Here is a 22,528-nt window from a genome sequence, read left to right as displayed (position 1 = left end):
AAACACTTTATCTTTCTTATTATTGCTTATGTCTTCTCTTCAACAAACTTGAAGAAAAAGGCAGAACAGGTTCTGCCTGGAAGCGAGGGCAGGCAGGGGCAGAGGAAAAGGACAGGGGCAGAGGGGAGAAATGACCCAAACCATGTATGTACTTGCGAATATATGAATAAAGACAAAAAAATTTGCAAAGAAATTATGCTAGGTTTGGAGGGTCAAGTCTATTGAGATGAGAGAGAAAAGAAATATAGAAAATGGCCCTTTAATACGAAAATTGCAAGTTATTTTAAAGTGTGTGGGAAAAAGATGCTTTAATTCATGACCTTTAAGTTACTTACTTTTATGCTTCAGTTTCCTTATGAGAACTCTCTACTAGAGGGTAAATTCCAACAGTTACACTGATAGAAGTGCTTCAAAAGGTAACAGTGAAGATATAAACATTTCAGTCTGAAACATTGTTGCAAGTGCAGACTTTCAAGTTCTTTAACAAAATATGTTTGTTTCCCCCTAAGTCCAGTAACCCCTGGGCCCCTCACCAGATGGGGTCCCCACTGAAAGAATGCAAGCTTTGCCTTTTGTTCTTTTTGGACCAAGCTATTCATTTTTCTACTTCATCAGAGAACACTGGGGATAAACACTTTCAGGATAAAATATTTTCAAATTCTGTTAAATATTTTGAGTCTCAACTCCAGGGTAATATTCTGTATGAACAGGTGCATAAAAAGGAAAAAAATAAGAATACAAAGCAGGTGGAAATTAGGAACTCCAGAATGCTGTAGACGAAAATGTCTTATTTTAATTTTAGTTCATTTCATTCCTTGTTTGTTTACATATTTTAAACATTAAATATTAGTTTACTAGTGAGGATCTTGCCCAGTGACTTAGAATGAAAGTTTTGGTTAAGACACACACATCAAGAGACAATAACTGTGAATAATACAGATAACAATTTTGTAGAGACTGAATTATTTTTATTTACTAATATATAATATCAACTGAAAACATAATTAAATCTATTATACCATTACATTTGCATGAAGATGATTTGTTATTTTATTGAATATATATAATTATAGGTTTAAAATGCAGACTCCCAGTTGTAAGTAGAAATTAATTGAAAAGGACAAAAGTGAAAGACATAAAAGTCTTATCCTGCAGCTATAACACTGACTAAAGGGACTTTTAATGATTCAGTTTCTCTATTGGTTTAAGAAACATTTCTACTACTAAGACTCCTCTGTGCACACACACATGCATATTCATCCATGGGAGGTTTGAAATAAATATAACCTACTAAAATGTCCTCCAAAGCACAGGCAGGCCATGGTGCAGTAGATGGGCCTCCCATTCAGTATTGAATGAGACTCAAATTCATTCAAATTCAGGAACAACAACATGTCTTCCTTCTGGGCTTCCCTAGAACTCCTAAAATCAATCTCAAGGAGAAGCAAGCTCCTCCCAGTATGACACTCAGAGCTCAAGCGTCCCCACCCTCCTGCTGTCCAGCCATTAGTATTCACTGTTCTCACTCTCCCAGGTGCCTAAGCCGCCTCGGTTGGTGGTGCTGGCAGCTAGCTTACCTTAAGTCTTCCCCTGGATGAGGCAAGACTTCCTATCTCATTCTAAAGTCTGTCTTGTTTACTCTTTGCCCTTATTTGAATTTTAGGTTTGGCTGTTAAGTATTTTTCTTTTTTAGCAGGATTAGGGCCTTGTGCTTGCTAGGCAAAACTCCGCCCCTTGAGCTATGACTCCTGCCTTTTCTGCCTTCTAGGTTAGTTTTTAGATAGGATCTGACTTTTTTTTCCAGGCTGGCCTGGACTATGATCTTCCTATTCATGACTCCCAAATACTTATAATTACAGATGTGCCCAACCATGCCTGGTTTATTTCTTGAGATGAGATCTTGCTAACTTTTTATCTGGGCTGGACTCAAGTGGCAATCCTCCCAGTCTCTGCCTCCTGAGTAACTGGGATTACAAGTATGAGTCTCCCTGCTTAAGCAGTTTATTAAGTTTCTTGAACAAGACTGTTTGGAAGAACATTAAGTTTACACATAAAGATCAGGACAACTGCCATCTTTATTAAGATTACTGGATTCTCTTGTCTGTGAACATTACATATCTAGGCATTGTCCATGATTTATCTGTATACCTTCAGTAACATTTTATAATTTTGATACACAAGTTTTGCAACAAAGCATTTCACACATAATTAGTTTCTTCTAGCTCTTTGCAGGTTTTGTTAAATTTTTCTCTTATATCTTTATTGGTTGTTATTTCTCTGCAGAAACATTGTCATTTTGAATATTTTTAACTGTTTTGTTCTTACTATCACCCACATACACATATATACCCATGACTGTACATAAAATACACATACAACATACTCGAAAAACAAAGTTATCTATACTGTAAGCGATTTGTCTATGTGAACATCCAAGAATATGTAGCATGAATAACCACTCATGTGGAAATGTGGGTACATTTTTAATTGCTAATTATTTTTTGCCATTTCTTTTTCTTGCTTTATTACATTGGTTAAACCTCCTAAAATGTTGAGATGCTGACAGTTACTTTGTTTTATATTCTTTCTTTTTTTTCCCAAACTCTTTTTTTTTTCTCTTTTACTTAAAAAACGAGTAATATAAGTGGTGACATTCTAGGCAGGCTCACTTATACCCACCAACAAAAAGGCAAACACTAGCTGAGCATGGTGGTACATGCCTGTAATCACAACACTTGGGAGGCTGAGGCAGGAGGATTATGAGTTCAAGACCAGCCTGGGCTGCATAGCATAACCCTGTCTGGGGCCAGGGGGAAAGGCAAGCAATGATGTAAAGTAACATTTTGGAAGTTCAATGTCTTTTCTATCTTGAAGGTTTGCTTTGAATATAGCCCCAGGTTTGCTTTGAAAACATTCCCTTTACATGGCCAGTTAGTCTCTCCATCCATCTCTGTTGTAACCTTCTCTCTATCCTCCCGAAATGTGGATACCCACACTCAGTCCTCTGCCTTCTCTTCTAGTCTCTCTCTCTTCTTCTGGTAGGAATGATCTGAATCTTTTTTAATCTGTTTTATATTCTCAACTGATATTATTTCTAAGTCATCATTAAGCATATGCTTATTGATGTATCCATCAATAAGCTACTTCATTAGCTTCAGGTAGGTCCCAATCTATTTAGTTTTTAAAAAGGTTTGTATCATAAAATTATTACTAATCACCATCATATCTGATCTAATGATGTACTGATTACATCAACTCACTGATATTGAACTAAAACTTCATTCATGATGGTGAAAATCTTACTTGGCAGTATTGCATATAACCTAACAAGATTCCATTTTGTAAAATTTAAAAAGATTTTAGAACTGGGTGCTGGTGATCATGTCTGTAATCTTAGCTACCTGAGAGGCTAAAATCAGGAAGATCATAATTCCAGACCAACTTGGGCAAATAGTAAGACCCCATCTCCAAAATACCAGAGCAAACTGTGCCGGAGGTGTGGCCCAAGTGTAGAGCACGCCTTGAGTTCAAGCCCCAGTTCCACCAAAGAGAAAAAAAAGTTAGAACTATCCCTTTTATTCCTTGAAGATATTTTCCGTTTTAAATGTATATATGTGCCCATTTGTTTCAAGGACTGAGTCATATTGGAGACTGCTTCTCTGAAGCCAGAACCATACTCAAAAAACTTGTATGGCGAGTAAGGTAGAAATTTAAACAGGATTATGTCTTATGGATTAAATTATTTTGACTAATCAAGAGACAATCTCACTACCTGTGTGGGGGAGATAAGTTCTGTGGGAACCTGAGTGAGAAAGGAACCTCAGAATAGTTGCAGCTGAGGGCAATGAATGAGGCAGCAAACCAAGAACAAAAGCTTTGTTAGGAAAGTGGTGAGCAACCCCACTTCTTTAGCTAATTTGAATATCTGCCATGACTATTGTGCCTCTTCTATTTCCATTGCTTCTGGGATTTAGGACCCTGTGTCTTTGCTGGGGGTGGCGGTGGGGTCAGTGGTCACAGTTTAATGGATTGATTTATGTGACAACCTGATCACCCATGCGAAATGCACACCACTTAACCACTTCTCTCTCTCTCTCTCTCTCTCTCTCTCTCTCTCTCTCTCTCTCTCTCTCTCTCTCTCTCCCCCAGTCAGCCATGGGGTCCTCTATTACCCCTTAAATACATTCTCCTCTGTATGATGTATGGCCTGCATGCAAGACCTCAATATATCTTGACTAATTTACTGAAAAGTGTCTTTCATCTAATTTGTTTTGTTCTACATCCTGGAACTATACCTTACATAGATTTCCTGCAATTTTTTTCTAAAATGCCAGTCTAAGGTGCAAATGATCACTTCCCTGCTTAAAACTCTATGGTTCTGGATCACCTGAAAGACAAAGTTCAAGGTTATTATCATGGGAGGCCACAAGGTAAGGGTGAAGGAGGGCAAATATGGCAGATGCATTTTGTATTCACATGTGAAAATTGAACCTGTTGAAACTGTCTAAGAAGTGAGCTGGGGGATGAGGGAACACTAAGGAAAGGTGAATCTATGATACATTATAAGCACATATGTAAAGGTCACAATGTATCCTCCTGTATGACTCTTATATGTTAGCAATAATTTTAAAAGATCATGAATATCACTGAGGTCTCTGATGACTTGGCATCAAAATATTATCCAGCTTGTTATTTATTTCTGTCTCTGATGTAATTTCACCACTCTCTGTACTTTACCATTGCCTAGAACTTTATATTTCAGCAGTGTAAATTCCATGTAGATTCTGCATCATTGTTTCTAACTTTCTTGTCCTAACCATGTCCTATGTGCCCAAAATCCTTAACTAAATCCTTCCTCAACTCAAGGCATTGCTCCTTCCAATAAGTCATGTTCCCAAAGTAAAAGTCTGACTCCAAATAAAGGTCTGATTTTGAGAAGATCTTAAACAAATTAAAATATATTTATTCTATGGATTCCCTTGTCTGTAGCTCAACTACCCAGTCACCACACAATCTGGACGATATCTTCTCTGTGTGAATATTTTCATCACATTATTTGCAAACATTTAAGCTAAGTGTCAGGTGTCAGCTCAGGCTTCTTATGTATAAGCATATAGGACTGAGTTGTCACACTACCTGACTGGATATCATTTCATTCCTCCTCTATCTTACATACAATTACAACTCAGAACTACACACAAGAAAAGTGCTCAATTAAAGAATATCGGTAGCCTAAAACCAGAGAGCTCTAAATTTTAAATCGCTTTACAATAAGTCTCAGAGTTTAACCTCATTAAGTGCAGCTGTGCTGCTGAATTAATGTTACTCTCTTTTCTTTTCCTCTTTACTACAAGTGCAGTACTGTTGTGCAGGTCAGCAGTGGAGATACTGTGTGAGCAATCCTCTGACAGTGAGTGTCAGGTGGCATGAAAGTACAGCCCAGGAACACCTGTTCAGAAAATCTTTATAAACTTTGGCTTCAAAGATGAATAGAGGATGTTGAGAGGGAGAGAGGAATGAGGTGCCCCATATGGAGCAGGCAGCCTATGTGAAAGTGTCTGGTCCAGGGGATCTGAGTGACTGCTCATAGTCCAGGAACTTTGGGAATGAAAAGGAGCATGAAAGAGGGGCAGTCTAACAGGAGTTTAAGAGTGCAATGGAGTCACCAAGAGTTTTAAGCACAAGTTGGGTTTTTAAATCTAACAACGTACACTATAAGGTAACAATGAATTCAGACTTAATAACTGCAGAATTGCTTGAAAATGACTGGCCTGATACTTTCTCCCACATATAGCCTTATAAAGTTACAAGATAGCCATTTACATCTAACATCTAGCAAAGAATCAATGCCTTATAGACAATTTTTACAAATGTCTGATGAATTCTTGTGAGGAATACAGAAAAATGCTCTCATGTGCAATATTGCACAATGAAAATACTTCCTTATCTTTGAGATTCACTGCTAACAGAAGCCACCACACTGCTAGTGGGAAGGTGGAGTGATTGAGTGATACTCCTGATTTTGCAATGGAAGCAAAACTGAGAGCTACAGGTCGGTGCCAGCAGAGAAGAGCAAGAAAAGCTCCCAGTGCCTACTGCGGGCCACATTCACTTACTCCTCACAAGTAGATGCTACTAATACCTCAGGTTTATGGACGAGGTGATATGAGGCATAGAACATTTCAGTAATTTGCCCAAGATGACAGGCAAAATTTGGTCCACGATATGTAGATTGCAGAAGCCTTGCTTGTAACTGTTATGTGACACTCTCTCTTTCAGAAGCCAACACTCTATAGATAGAATCAAGAGGAAAGAAGAATGAGTTCGCTTACCAGAAGCAATAGCTATGCTCTCCTCCCCCCTTTAAGTGTATTTATTTATCTACCTGCATATTTGTTTTGTCTAGAGACCACCAATGCTTCCTGGGAACAGAAAAGGCATATGTCCTGAGCAGTATGCATTTCATGGGGAGCTATTTGATTATGCAGTATTTGTTTACTAGTTTGTTTTCTAAGTTTAAACCCAGGCTTTGGGGAATTTTGAAATTGTAATGAATTTATTAATGCTGAGAAGAGAAATTTAGTGAAAGGAGGAAGTAAATCTGCTGTAAAGAAAAATTTACACAGCAATTTGAAGGAAGGTTATCTGCCACAGGGAGTAGCAAGCAACAGGCAGATTGAGCACAGAAGTAGGAGGAACAAGAAGCTGAAGTTATGATCCCATCTCCTGGTTATCCTACACTCCTGTAGGTACTACAAAGTAGAACTCGTTCCTTTGAAGTCAGCCAATTACTTATTCAGGGGTAGGATATAATGCGGTCAGCACAATTTTTGTTTCATTCTACTTATTTCCATCCTAGTGAGATCATGCAGTGATTTTCAAGGTCACATATCAATAGCACACAAACACTTGCATTCACACATATAAATATTATTGCTTGGTTTCTTGATTATTAGAAATATGTAATACAATGGAGGAAGGAGTGAGGAAAAAAGCATGTGATTATGGGTGGGAGCTAGTTAGAAAAGGGGAGGAGGAGAAGGAAGAGAAAGAGAAGAAATTATTTGCTACTGTTCACAAATTTTCACTGGCCAAATGGAACCAAAGTAAAGGTGGACAGATGACAAAACCCAAAAGAGTCCAGAGGGCTTCTCATGTCACAGCATTGATGAGGGTGCATATTCATCTTTTGGTACCTTTGGGAAATAGAATTCCTATTCTGTATTCAAATGCCATCAAGTTATTTACAACGAGATCTGGAGGTTCCACATTTATCATCGTGAAGTATAAAGCCAAATGTTCCTTTTTCAGGAGCACCAAAGATTAACAGATCAGAATGTTTTCCACATGTCCATTTTTACTGTCAAGAGAATTTTAAAGAAGTTCTCCAGCTTCCGCAGCTGAACCAGATGTCAGCTGGTCCCACAGAGAAACAAAACTGGCAGAGTAGCCTTCTCATGACCCCAGGGTTGTTTTATCAGGGATCAGTTTCATGTCCCAGGACCATTCCTTGCTAGAGACTATAAAGTTTTGGGGCCCAATTGTCCACAATTAAAGAAATCTGCTGACTCGCTTGAGCCACTGAAACCCAGCAGTATTTCTTACAACCTTTCTCACACGGTGCTAACCAGTGTTTGTGTTGGCGTGAGAATAGTAAAAGGTCTCATTTCCACTGTACGTTTCCAGTCTCAGTGGAGAATATTTTACCAGTCACATGTTTTGTTGTATAAACAAGTCCTGGTGCTTTCCTCTGTCGGTCTTGGTCTCTTCATTGTGTTCTCAAGTGGCTGTGGCTGAAATATATTAGATGGACACTTTCTAAAATAGCTTTAATGGTGAAATGATTTTTTTAAAATTTTAATTGATAGATTTGGTTCAGGGAAATCTTGTCCAAAAGTTCGAATGTAGTTATAATGACATATTTTACTCCTTTTTTTTCTTTAGCTTTTAAATTTCTGTCACAGCTAACATAAAAAGCCTACTTAAAGTAGACATACAGTTGAAAGCACAATAAAGTGAACACACTTCTACTCAACACAGTATAAGAAATACAGAATTAGTAATATTTTTGAATCTACTCAAAGTTTGTCTCCTCTCCCCCCGGAAAGATTCTCCAACAGATACTTTGGCTTTACACTATGCTATGATTGCAGTTTTTCTTATTCAAGTTTTACAAACCTGGAGTAATAGTTTATGTGCTCTTTGAAATTTTTCTTTTTTGTGTGGTACTGGGATTTGAACGCAGGGCTTTGTGCTGACTAGGCAGACACTGTACCACTAGAGCCACTCTGCCAGCCCATGAAGGTTTTCTTGATACAACTCTCAGCTCACTGTTTCTCTCCTTGGTCATAATCGGTGCAGTGGTAAGCCCAAGTCATTCACAATTTCTCTTATATGCATAGAAATATATGTATTTCTAGCATTTCCTTGTAATTTTCTTAGAGTTTCCATCTCGCTGTTTATATTTCCATCTTTTTTTCATATTGGCTACTGCTCTCTGATTCTATGGTTGCTTTGTTTCCTCAGGCTTTGTTCTTTTCTTGACAAGAAATCCCCTCCAATACTGGGGATCAAACCCAGGGACTTGTGAATGCTAGATAAGCACCCTATCACTGAGCTACATCCCCAGCCCTGCCATGTTGAAAGCCAGACACATTGCATCAGGTGATAGGAAGTGCGATAAATTAGCTTACCTGTGAGAACCATGCTTACAGGGCTGGGAGTTTGGCTGTAGGTAATGCTTGTTGCACTTTTGAGTATCAGAGGCCTCAATTTCTCCAGTGTCCTTATCTTTGCCCTCTTTCTGGTGGCCTTCCCTACATATTCCTCCTCGTGTCTCTGTGTCTTGCAGCTTTTTCTGCTAGGTGCACTGTTCTTACTCTAGAGCCCTGTTTAAGTGGTAGGAAAGTAGGGAGTAGGGAAGCATCTAATCTTGAGATTAGATTTCAGAGCTGTAAAGAGTCTGTGTGTCTGAGCACCGACTTTCACATGTCTCTCCAGAGGGGTTGATTTCAGCCCTTTGTTGTGACAGGGGTCTAATGGAGGCAGAAATGGGATAAATGCCCTCCTATCTGTCAGGAAAGGGCTCTAAGAAGCCTTTCCCCCAGAGAACAGGCCTTTCCGATGACAAGTACTCTAGTGATATTCCACAGTGAAGATTCTCCCCCTCCACTTGCCACAACCACAGAAGAATCTTTTTGGAATCCTTACGTTTAGAACCAGACAGGAGGTAAGACTCAGCAAAATGTGTTAACCCCTTTAAGAATGGCTCTGTGGGCATGTGCGACATAATAAACCTCTGCCCATGCAAAATGTTTCACTCATGTTACTTACTTTCCAATTTAGACTTAACAGTCAGTCAGGCGTTGATTTTATGTATACTGTGAGGTAAAGTTAAGACTTCTCTTCTTCTAGGTGGTTATACAAAGTGAATGAGTCCTCACTGAATTAAAAGACTGTACTTCTCTTACTAACTCATAGTGATGTTTTTATTACAAGTCAAGTGTTTGTCTATGCTGAGTCTTTTGACAGCTTTCTGCCTCTTCTTTTTGGCTTATATGTTCTTCCTTGCATGGTTACTATTTTACCTTATTTATATCACCTTAAAGGCAAGATCTGTTATCTGATAAATTCCCTAAGTATGGAACTCCTCTTAGACTTCCTTGACTATTTTTGATCGTCTGCACTCCCACGTAAATTTTAAAATTAACTTGCTAACTTACACTGACATTCGCATGCACTTGCACAAAGTTTATCAATAACTTGGTAAGGACAATATTACTGAATTTTGGGACCTCCACTGCAGAAACTTATTCTATCTCTCCATTTATTTAAAACTTTAAAGCCTCCTCTCCATGTCATTATGTTGCTTTCTATGAAAAACATCACATTTGTTGTTATATACATACCTTATTTTCTTGACATTTTTTGTTACTTGTGATGGTTAAGCCCGATTGTCAACTTGATTAGATTGAGAAGTACCTAGGAAATTAGTAGAGTACACTTCTGGGTGTGCTTGTCAGGGTATTTCCAGAGAGGAGTGACTAAGGAGGGAAGATCCACTATGAACAGCACCTGCATCCTATAGGCTGTGGGCCTAGATGAAGAAAGAGGTATATAAGAGATCCCACGAGTGCAGGCAGTCGCTCTGTCTGCTGCCTGGCTCCTTGAGGGAACAGCCTCCTTCTTACCCCCACTCTTTTTCCAAATGGGTCTACCCATGTCCCAACATTGGGTCTACCTGGCTGCAGACCCAAAGTAATGGAACCAGTTGGCCATGGGCTGAAACCTCTGAAACCAGGAGCCAAAAGAAATCTTTCCTCCCTTTTCTCTCAGGTACTTAGTCACAGTAACAAAAAAAAGTCTAACACACTGGTATGTATAAAAAGACTTGGTTTTTATTATTATTTTTTTAAGATCACAGCTTTTACAACTGTGATCTTGCTAAATTTACTTATTGGTTTTAACATTTTATCTAAGAATTCTTTGGGGATTTTGAAGACATATTATAATATCTGAAATGATATCAATTTAGAGCACAATTGCTTGAAATTCTATATATCCTGCAATGCTTTTCCTGTACTTCCTTCCTGCACTGGTTTGACCCTTACTTGGTTAAGCATGTAAAATAATTTTTCCCTACCATTTGAGATGATCATACGATTTTTCTTTAGTCTATCAATATGCTATTGATTCTGATTTTACAGCGATTGATTTCATGCTGTTTCCACTGATTGTCTTTGGAATATTTACCTAGAATTTCCGGGACAGACCAACTTAATTGAAATGGATTTTTTCTTTATCTGTAACTACACTGCATTTGAAAGAAGCATTTTAGGATCCCATGGATTGACCTGGCTGTGTTTCTTCTGTCCTATAATGTCCTTATAGGATTTGTAGTCACTGCCATACTGAACTCCTAGGAGTTCTGCGAGCAATGGTTTCAGAATGAACACAAATGGCATCACCCTGGCCTCTGCAGCAGTTATTGTCCTTGAAGCTATGGCAGAATTTGCTGCCCTCACTGTAAGGCAAAACCCTTCAAAATTGAATGCTCAGAAAAACTGGATACTTAACTATCCCATGATGGGAGAATAGATAATAAATAAAGAAGTTTTGTTTATGCAAATTACAAAGGCAGAGATAATTATATATTTCCCTGTTAACCTTTCAAGGCAGTAATTTCTATTCACTTTCTTCTAGCCTGAGCCAAACTTGAATTTCTGGAATAAAACAAACTTCTTTATGATATGTTATCTTTTATATGCAGTGCTGGATTTGCTTTACTAATATTTTGTTTAGGATTTGACATCTGTGTTCATGAGTAAGAGTAATCACCAAGTTCCTTTCATGTACTTTCCTTATCTGATTTGGCAACCAAATATATTACTTGTAAAAGTAAATGAGGTGGTTACTTTGTCTCAAAAGTCTCTGAAAATGTGTGCAGAATACTGGAGTTACTTGCTTCTTTTGCACTCCATGTAACCTCTCCTTAAAGCATCTGGGCTTGTGAAAGAAAAACACAAACTCCTATTTGATGAAGTTTTGTTCTGCTTTTTCATTTCTGATCATTTATATAATCATATGAATTTTATCTTTCACCAAGTTTTCAAATAAGTTGGCATAACCTATTTATAATGATCCCTTGTTACATGCCAATCTCTGCTATGTCTGTAATGTTGTTCCAGTTTTCATTTCTTCCATCTTCTCACCTCTTCCCATGGTGTCAAAAACTAGATTCTGTGAAGCAGCTCAGGAAGGGCTATAATGGTTCTCAGAAGTGAGAAAGAATCTCCTTATAGAAGATGTAAGGAAATATAGCACACTTTAAACTGAAGATAAGTGAAAGAATAAAACAGTAGTATATGCAAATGAGACTAGAGTTCAACTTGTCAGACATGGTAAAGAGGAATCTTACCATTTACAGAGCAGTGACTTCCTTGGATGAGTGGATAATTGAGGAATAAATATTCATTCAAAACTAATGAAAATTCATTACTAAAATATTCCATATAACCCAACAACTAGTCTTAATTATTGAAACACTTAAAGGGCACTTAAAAACAAATTTGAACATTAGTTAGCAATTACATAGAGTCTAAACACTTGACCTATATATGTTTTTCTAAACCATATAGCAAGCTTACAAATCATTATTGAAAGACCTCTGCTGGACAGTCTCCTTGTATTATGTGGTGTCAAAATTTGCAGCTAAGGGAGACAACAGCAAGATGGCCATTCTCTGCCACTCTTCCTGGTGGACACACCTTATTGAACACCTAATTCCCTGCAGAACTGCTAAGAAGGTTAGTGATGGTGGCAAAATATTTCCGACTCCATCAACATTCCATAAGCAAGTCACTAACTGCAGTAACCAGGGGCAAAGTCTTTGACTTTGAAGGGGAGAAAATAGCCACTCAAGAGACCAACAGAAAATTCAGATTTTGGGGGTGTTAGATTGTTTTTGTTACGTTTTGCTTCTGTGGTTTTGATTTTTTTTAACTTTTTTCTTTTTAATATATATTCATTATGCAGATGAAAAAGTGTAGCCCAGGCTGGTACTAAACTCAAGATCTTCCTTTCTCATCCTCTTCACCTCAGTGAATACTGGCATGCACCACCACAAATGGCAATTAAAGAAGTGACTTTTTTTATGTTACTGGGATTTGAACTCAGGGATTCCCACTTGCTAGGCAGGCAATCTACCACTTGAGCCATATCTCCAGCAGTTTTGATTTTTTTATTCATTTGTTTGTTATTCGGTTTTTTGCATATCTGATTAGGTATCTTTGCACTCTTATTTTCTCTTTAGTTCTGCTTTTCCTTCCTTCTTTTTCTCTGCAGTCCTCATATGTGAGTCTTCACACTCATACTTCAGTATTCAATCTTAAACCATAACTACTTCTCTTTCCATTGCTCTTCTCTGTTAATACTTTTCTGCCATCTACACCTAGAACTAGGAAGAGAACAACTGCATCTTGACATAATAGAGGCTATAGTGACAAACCTAGAGCCAATATTACAGTCAGCTGGGGAAAATGAAACCATTTCCCCTAAAGTCAGGAATCAGACAAGGGGGCCTAATTTCTCCACTCTTCTAAAAATAGTACTGGAATCCTAGCCAGAACAACACAGTAAGAGAAAGAAATAATGGGGACTCAAATAGAGAAGAAAGAAGTCAAATTACCCCTAATTGCAGATGATAATGTTCTATACTCACAAGACCCTGCAGATTCTACAGAAATTCTTAGATCTGATGAACACCTTCAATAAAGTAGCAGGATGTAAAAATCAACATACAAAAGTCACCAGTTTTTCTACACACAAACAGTGAATAGACTGGGAAAGAAATTGGGAAAACAATTCCACTCACAATAACCTCAAAAAATACCTGGAAACAAACCTCACCAAAGAGATAAAAGACATCTACAATGAAAACTATAAAACCTTAAAGAAAGAAGTTGAAGAAGACACCAGAAGAAGGAAAGATCCCTATGTTCATTGATTAGTAAAATTAATATTGCAAAAAATGGCTATACTACTGAAAGCAATCTGCAGATTCAGTGCAATCCCCATCAAAATCCCAATGTCATTCTTCACAGATATAGAAAGGTCAATCTTAAAACTCATACAGAAGCACAAAAGACCCCAAGTACCCAAACAAATCTTGATCAGGAAGAGCAATACTAAAGGTATCACAATACCTAACTTTAAATCCTACAATAGTGCCATAGTAACAAAAATAGCTTGGTATTGGCACAGAAACAGATACAAACACCAATGGAACAGAATTGAAACTCCAGCAATAATTCCACACAGCTACAGCCATTTGATTTTGATATACAGATACACTGGAATCCAAAACATACCATGGAGAAAAGAAGGCTTCTTCAACAAATGATGCTGGGAAAACTGGCTATCTACATGCAGAAGGCTGAAATTAGACCCTTATCTCTTACCCTGTGCAAAAAATCAACTTCAAATGGATCAAAGATATTTATATATGATCTGAAACTTAGAAACTACTTCAGAAATACAAGAAAACTCTTGAAAGCATAGGCAGAGCCAAGTATTTTTGAATAGGACTATAAGCACCCAGGAAATAAGAACAAAAATTGATAAATGGGACTGCATCAAATTAAAAACATGCTACATATCCAAGGAAACAATTACCAGAATGAAGAGACAGTCCACAGAATGGGAGAAAATTTGCTCAGTTTATAAAGGATTAGTATTCAGAATATACAAAGAGCACAAAAAAATTAAACATCAAAAGAACAAAGACTCCAGTTAATAGGTGTGCAAATCAATTAAACACACAGTTCTCAGAAACAGAAGTACAAATGCCTAACATGAAGAAATGTTCCATATCCTTATCTATAAAGGAAATTCAAATCAAAATCAAATCTACATTGAGATTCCATCTCACCCTAGTCAGAATAACTATCATCATGAAAAATTAAGAAAACAAAAACAAAAACAAAACACGAATGCTGGAGAGGATGCAGAAGGCATCTCTCATACTGTTAGTAGGAATGAAAATTAGTCTAGCTACTATGAAAATCAGTATGGAGTTTCATCAAAAAGCTAATAATAGATCCATATTATGAAATTGCTATACCACCCTTGGGTGGAGATCTGAAGGAGTGTAAATCAACACACAAGAGGGATAGCTGCACACTGTGTTTATCTCAGAATTATTCACAATAGCCAAACAGTAGAATCAGCCTAGATGCCCAACCAACTAATGAATGAAGATAACTGGTAGGTATTACTCAGCCATAAAGAACAATGAAATGGATGGATCTGGAGATGTTCATATTAAGTGAAGCAAGTCAAGCTCAAAAAGCCAAATATAGCATGTTCTCACTCATATGCAGAATCTCTATAGGTGCCAGAAAGTGCATGTCACAGGGAGAACTTCCCAGCACAAAGGGAGGTAGATACCACTTAAATCCCAGTTCTAAAATTTGACCAATCCCAAGAGAGGCATATTTTTTAATAACCCTGTAGGAAATTTAGGCAATGTATAGGAAAAGAATGTACACCCCAAGAGAGGGACTTGCACACTCGTTAATATAATGCTTGTTGTAACTGTTTTGGGTGTGTCTCCTCACCAGGTACTCAATCTTGCAAGACCACCATTAAAGTCTCCCTTTCACTGTACTCCACCTGAGTGGAGTCCATTCTGATTCCATTCTTTGAGTTTGGACGGGAGAGTGTATTTCTCACAATTATCTATCTATCTATCTATCTATCTATCTATCTATCTATCTATATCTGTATTATGTCATGTTGGGTATTAAACCTAGACCCTCATACACGCTAGTCAAGTGTTCTACCACTGAGCTACAAACCCAACCCCTAGTAATTTATTTCTTAACCCTCAGTGAATGCTAAAAGAAAAGTGCATATGTGCCTGTGTGTACCCACTGTGTTTACTCACTCTATCTCACCACAGTTCCACAGGACTCATTTTAACCTCCAATTTAGAATGCCTCTGCTTCCCAAATAGTGACAGCAATCATTCTAACTCAATCCTACATTATGATAGAGCTCCCATGTCCACCATCTCTTCCTTCAATAGTTCAGATCAAGTTCCTGAAACTCAAATGTTGGCAGAGGTGGATTTAACATGAGGCAAATCAAGCCTCAGCTCTTTGAAGCATGCTCAGTCAGACAGCACTGGGAAATTCAGGCTGACTTCAATGGCCTTCTTGTAACTTAGTCCCAGACTATTTTTTTTTCCCTTGCCATGCAAGAATATGAATTCACTTCATAGACAAGTTAGCACATCATTAAAATCCCCAACAAAGCAAGATTTTCATGTGAATCGGAAACCAGGCAATTATTGCATATCTGACTTGGTGTATCAAGACTTAAGGAGAAAAAAGAATTTTAGCATTTGCCCTATTTTCTTGCTAATATTGTACATTTCACATGAAACTCCCAGGCCAGGCAAGGCTCCTCTTCACCTGCCTCACCCTTATTATTCCTTCCATTTTCTGCAAACATCCTTAAAACTTCATCTCCACTTCTTCAAAACTTGGTTGCATATTTAAACTGATTCTCATAGGAACTCACAGACCTGGAACTTGACACAGAAATACCTTTCTAATATTCTAGCATATAATAATATACCATAATTTAAAATTAGCAAGCAAATGCCACTGCCAATATTAACATTACTTAATATTACTAAATAATGAAAATTAGTACTAATATTGCAAAGTCACAATTATCTTGAATTAACATAGTCCAACAGGGAAGGCAACTATCAGTTCTTAAGAGAGTTCTCTGGGGTTGTTTTTGTTGTTGTTTTTTAGACAAATGAGACAACAGCAAGGTAAAATTCAGGAAGTACCCTTCCATTTGTGTTGAATTCTTATCATAGCAATAATTCATTTTTTAAATTTTTTTAATTTTTATTTTATTAAAGTAAAACTTTTCCATTTTTTTGAGATTCATCCATGAATAGTCTTTTAAGTAGATTTTTTGGCCTTCTTGTAGCTGAAGGGTACAGATGCTTTCTACTTGAAGGCCAGTTATCTATAAAGCTTTGTTTATTTTCCAGAAGTGTTTCAAAATGTCTGTGCAGAAAAATAAATAACTATTCTTTTAATGTGAACCTTCAACTGACAACAGTGGTTTTAGTTACTGAAGCAAACATTTCCTTTAAGAATGTTCACTGAACTAAAAACCGTTTCACTAAGAAATGTAAGCTGTGTTTAGTTATCTGAATTACTGTGAGATCAAAGTAAAAAGCAACTAATTCTCAAGCCATCCTCTTTAAACCTCAAATTTTTTACCTCAGGAAATTAATGTCATAAAAACATTTCATATCCTGCAAGGAAAGATTTTCCCCCAAGAAATTGCTCAAGGTATTCCTTGAACACTAAATGTAAAAAAATTTAAATGTTTTTTATGTACAAATAAATGCAAAAAAAATGTTATGGGAAAAATTTAAAAGTCCTTCTTTTATGAGGAAATTAGCCTGGGAAAGTCTCATAATTTCTGAATGAAGGAAGGAGAGACTGACAGAGTACATACAGAAAGATGCAGCTCAAATTAGGAAGAGAAACAGAAGCAAATATTATATCCAACAAGAAAGAAATTGAAATTCACAGGCCTTGTATGAAAGGAAAACAACAAAAATTTCATTCTTATACAAACAATACCATGAATAAGTAGAAAAATACACAGATTTATCAGCTGGGAAAGCTATTATCATTAAGTCAATCTTCTCTAAATTAATCTACGTATTTAGCATAATGAATATTGGGGTACAGGGTCTTAAACATATTTAGTTAAAATCAAGTAGTTAAAATAAGTATTTCAGACATTCAGTGAGGGTTTGATAAAAAGACTAATAAGGAGGTCATGCTATATCACATTTCAAATCTAAATAAAGCCAAATTATATCCAAGGATATTGAAATCAGTATGTCTAAGAAATATGAGTATTCTTGTGTTCATTAAGATAGATGATCAAGATATTAGGATCAACCTAGGTGCCCATCAGCAGATTAATGGATAAAGAAAATGTGGTACATGCACGCAATGAAATACTCTTCAGCCATAAAAAGAAGTAAACACCATCCCTTGTGACATCACTAAAAATAATTATGTCTGTATCAAACATGTACAAACCTTTTTTCTTGTCATTATTCCCTAAACGACATAGTGTAGCAACTGCATTTTTTTTAGGTATCATAAGTCCTCTAGAGACAATTTAAAGTGATGTGGGAGAGTGTGTGTAGGTTACATACAAATGCTACACCATGATATATAAGGGACTGGAGCATCCTCAGATTTTGGTATCCATGGGCAACGGGTGCCCTGGAACCAATCTCCCTTTGATCTTGAGACAAGTGTACTTCCATCCAACCACCTTTTCCATGCCTTCATCTAGACATTTTTTAAAAATCATCAAATTTAACATACTCCAAATTTAAATTTCAATCTCTGAGATCCAGGGACATGGTTCAAGTGGTACAGCATCAGCCTAGCAAGCACCAGGCCCTGATTTCAAAGCCAAGTTACCACTAAAACAAATTTTAATCTTTGCTCTTAAATTTTGTCCAGTCACACTTTCTTCATTTTACTGATGACAATTTCATCCTTTGCCTGTTAGAACAGCCATCATCAGAAACACCACCAACAACAGGTGTTGGTGAGGATGCGGGGAAAAAGGAACCCTCTTACACTGTTGGTGGGAATGTAGACTAGTACAACCACTCTGGAAAAAATTTGGAGGCTACTTAAAAAGCTAGACATTGATCTACCATTTGATCCAGCAATACCACTCTTGGGGATATATCCAAAAGACTGTGACACATGTTACTCCAGAGGCACCTGCACACCCATGTTTATTGTGGCACTATCCACAATAGCCAAGTTATGGAAACAGCCAAGATGCCCCACCACCGACGAATGGATTAAGAAAATGTGGTATCTATACACAATGGAATTTTATGTAGCCATGAAGAAGAACGAAATGTTATCATTCGCTGGTAAATGGATGGAATTGGAGAACATCATTCTGAGTGAGGTTAGCCTGGCCCAAAAGACCAAAAATCGTATGTTCTCCCTCATATGTGGACATTAGATCAAGGGCAAACACAACAAGGGGATTGGACTTTGAGCACATGATAAAAGCGAGAGCACACAAGGGAGGGGTGAGGATAGGTAAGACACCTAAAAAACTAGCTAGCATTTGTTGCCCTTAACGCAGAGAAACTAAAGCAGATACCTTAAAAGCAACTGAGGCCAATAGGAAAAGGGGACCAGAAACTAGAGAAAAGGTGAGATCAAAAAGAATTAACAGAAGGTAACACCCATGCACAGGAAATCAATGTGAGTCAACTCCCTGTATAGCTATCCTTATCTCAACCAGCAAAAACCCTTGTTCCTTCCTATTATTGCTTATACTCTCTCTACAACAAAATTAGAAATAAGGACAAAATAGTTTCTGCCGGGTATTGAGGGGGTGGGGGGGAGAGGGAGGGGGCGGGGTAGATGGTAAGGGAGGGGGTGGGGGCAGGGGGGAGAAATGACCCAAGCATTGTATTCACATAATAATAATAATAAATTAATTAATTAATTTTAAAAATTCATCCTTTGGATGCACAAGTGAACACTTTGCTGCATCTGTGCTACCTTTCCTTCCCTTTTAGGCACCACACCTAATCTGTTATGAAATGGTTTCAAATTTCAAAACATCCAGAATCTTCTCAACACCTCAAGTGGTTACCACCTTTATCAGATCAGTTTCAGTTTATTTGTTTTTTTTTTTTTAATACTGCATTGTTTTTAGAATAGTTTTAGGCTCACAGCAGAACTGAGAGGAAGGCACAGACATTTCCTCAGTTCTCTCCCCTGACACATGTACAGGTTCCCCACTTACCAACATCTCACGGAAATGGGAACATTTGGTATTATTGATAATATTCCATGCTAGGTTTCTGAGCAAATATATAATGACATGCATCCATCATTTATTGGTTGTCTTACCTCCTTCCTAACTTGACTCTGTTTGCATTCTGGCCTCCTCTCCATGATCATTTTTAAAAACAACTAAGAGCTGCTTAAACCCTGGCAACTTCCCTAGGAATAAAAGTAAAAGTGGTTTCACTGCCTACAAGGATCCTCTGCTCCTCATCCTGTACCTGCCTGCCCAGCACCAGCTACACCAACCACTGCTTGCTGAGCACGTTTTAGGACAGAGTTTTATTGACATATATCAAATGGTATTAATGACACTTTAGAATCTTTGATGTAACTATTCCCTCAGTCTGGAATGTTCTTTTCTTAAATGTGAGGCAGAACCATACCCTCAGCTTCTTCAGTTCTTTGCTTAAATCCCTCAAGATTGACTGGACAACCCCTTTCTTCCCCAGGCTCCAAAATTCCCTTTCTGTATATTCTGCTGCACTTTCTCTTTCATTTTTCTTGGCTTGATTACCAACTAATATACTCTCAATGCACTTTTATATTATGCATTTTTGTATAAGTTCAATCTCTGATAAGAATGTTACATGTTAACAGGTCATGGTAGCTAGTTCCTTTTTTATGCACTTAGAGAAATGTGAAGTGCACTCCGCATTTGATTTTTGAATTAATGTAAAAATAAATTCAAGGCATATATTGATTACAACAAAAATAACTAAAAATGAACTTTGAAAAATACTCTTGCAATATACACATATAGATGTTAGATGCATAGATATGTTAATACCTAAGTGGTGATTTACTAACATTTAAGCAGATTTTAAGAATTGATGAGAAAAAATACTTTAATAGAAAAAATAGAGGACAGGGACAACAATATATCAAAATTATCAATAGTCAAACATGAAAATCTATTCAACCTAAATAGTAGCAAATTAAATGCACATAAAAATTAAAATGACTTATCAATTACATATCAACTCGACATGCATTTTGAGTTATAATGGACACTGAGGACTGGGGGAAGGGTGGTTTACACCTGTAATTCCAGCTGCTTGGGAGGCAAAGATGAGGAGGATCACAGTTTCAGGCCAGCCTGGGCAAAATGTTGGTGAGACTCCATCTCAAACAATAAGCTTGACAAGGTGGTTCACACCTGTGATCCCAGCTAGGTGGGAGGCCATCCAAGGCTGGCCCTGGGCAAAAATGTGGCACCTTGTTTGAAAAATACTAACAGATAGCAGAAAAGGGCTAGGCGTGATAAAGTGGTAGAGAACTTGCCCAGCAAGTCCATGGCTCTGAGTTCAAACCTCAGAACTTCCCCCCTGCAAAAAAAAAAAAAAAATCACTGAGAAAATTGTGTTTTCTCCTGTCTTTTAATTTCTTGGTATACCTAATATCAGAGATATTTTCAGATAGAAAATATACAACAAATATTTTTTGTTAAATGAGTGATCTAAAATAACTTCCACAACTGAGAGAAATAATTTCCATGGAGGATTGTGCTCTACATTAAAGAGAGACTTATTGCTTCTGGATTGGGATCCCCTAGACTTGACTTGCAGTTATTGACTTCATTCCCCACTGTCTCTTGGTCTTGAATCTAACCTTTACTGATACTGGTAAGTCTGGCATTCTACATTGAGAAGCAATTTCATAATCTGAGTCCATGTGATCAACAATATATTGCCTTTGCTTAGTTCAAATCCAGGGCAAGGAAGTTGTTCAGATCATAAAACTAACATAGTCTCGATTTGTGGCTGTTGTGATTTGTTGCAGTGGCTCCAACTGCAGGCGGGGGGGCAGACACATAACCATTAATTGGTCCCATTACATTAAACTACAAAAAAATTCTGGAGAATAACAGTTTATGTTCAATACCAAAGTGGTCAAAATTCTGAAGAGAAAGTTCTGTGTTATATTACATTCAGGGCAAATGTGTATGTGCATAAAATTTCCTGTAAATATGAATGTTGAAGCCAGGAAATTTTTTTGAAAAGAAACATTAAAAGAAATTAGAAAATGAAAAGCTTAATGTGTTTTGTGCAAGCAGCAGGGAATCAGAACAAGATTTCCAGATTAAAGCCACGTGTGCTGAGGGACAGGGGCAAGTACTTGGTTGAAAACAAGACATTGAAAACCAAATTAAAATAATAAAATGAACCTTTTACAGAATGGATAGGAGAGGCATTCAAAAGCTACTGGGTTTTGAAATGTCCATCTCTTATGGCAAGGAAATAATCATATCATCTTGGAAGCCAAAGTTCACTCCTGAGGAGAAGACAGAATAGTCAAAGAAGATAATACTGTGGATAAGTGGTGTAGGCTTTTTTCCTGCAAGTAAGAAGAGCAACAAGACTCATTTTCAACTATAAATATGTTATTTATTTGTTTGTTTGTTTGTTTGTTTGTTTATTCTGGCAATACTGGAGTTTGAACTCAAAACTTCGTGCTTGCTAGGCAAGTATTCTATTACTTGAGCCACACCTCCAGCCCTTTCTGCTCTGGTTATTTAGAGATAGGGTCTCTCTTTGTGCCCAGGCTGTCCTGGACCAAGAGAGATTCTCCTATTTTACACTTTTCACTGTTGCTGGAATGACAAATGTGCACTAAAGCACCCAGCTATCATTTGAGAAGAGGCCTCCCTAACTTTCTGCCCAGGCTACCCTTGAACCTCAGTCCTTCTGATCTCAGCCTCCCAAGTAGCTAGGATTACAAGCGTGAGCCACCAGCACCTTGTTGAACGTTTTGTTTTTGAAAAGGTACAAATTAACCAAGATGGGACTGTTTTTCTAATTCTGAAGTTGCATTCTGTTCAAAGAAAATATAACAGCAAAAGCTTAGGACATTTACTTTGCCTGTTGCAGTCAGTAGTGATGTCAAAAGTCATCCATGAATCTGACTTTCAGCATTAATATTATCACACAAATCACATCAAAATTGTCCAGAAAAGCAAACAAGCTATTTTGATTAATTGTATCTGCTCTGAATTGATGACAAAAGTTTCATGAAAGAAAAATTAACATGTACTTTGATTTTCCATCTAGTGTAGCAGACTTCCTTTGCACTAGAGAAAGTGG

At 37.3% G+C, this 22,528-nt stretch overlaps 1 protein-coding gene across 9 annotated transcripts in view; it reads right to left on the bottom strand.

The window, feature by feature from the left end:
• The window catches only part of Hmgcll1 (3-hydroxy-3-methylglutaryl-CoA lyase like 1), a 131,411-nt gene that overhangs the window by 31,707 nt on the left and 77,176 nt on the right, over positions 1–22,528 (bottom strand). Inside the window, exon 8 of one of the 9 annotated variants that reach the window (XM_074081874.1) lies at positions 1,051–7,793. The exons of the other annotated variants lie outside the window; for them this stretch is intronic. Coding sequence (XP_073937975.1) covers positions 7,704–7,793 — 90 coding nt within the window. The 3' untranslated portion in view covers positions 1,051–7,703. Of the gene's footprint in view, positions 1–1,050; positions 7,794–22,528 lie in introns of those variants that run through there. 9 annotated transcript variants of the gene reach the window in all.

The sequence above is a fragment of the Castor canadensis genome, chromosome 8, assembly GCF_047511655.1.
Source record: "Castor canadensis chromosome 8, mCasCan1.hap1v2, whole genome shotgun sequence".
NCBI classification, from domain to species: Eukaryota; Metazoa; Chordata; class Mammalia; order Rodentia; family Castoridae; genus Castor; species Castor canadensis.
Note: the sequence above shows the minus strand (reverse complement) of the source record. Positions and strands in the feature narration are given on the sequence as shown.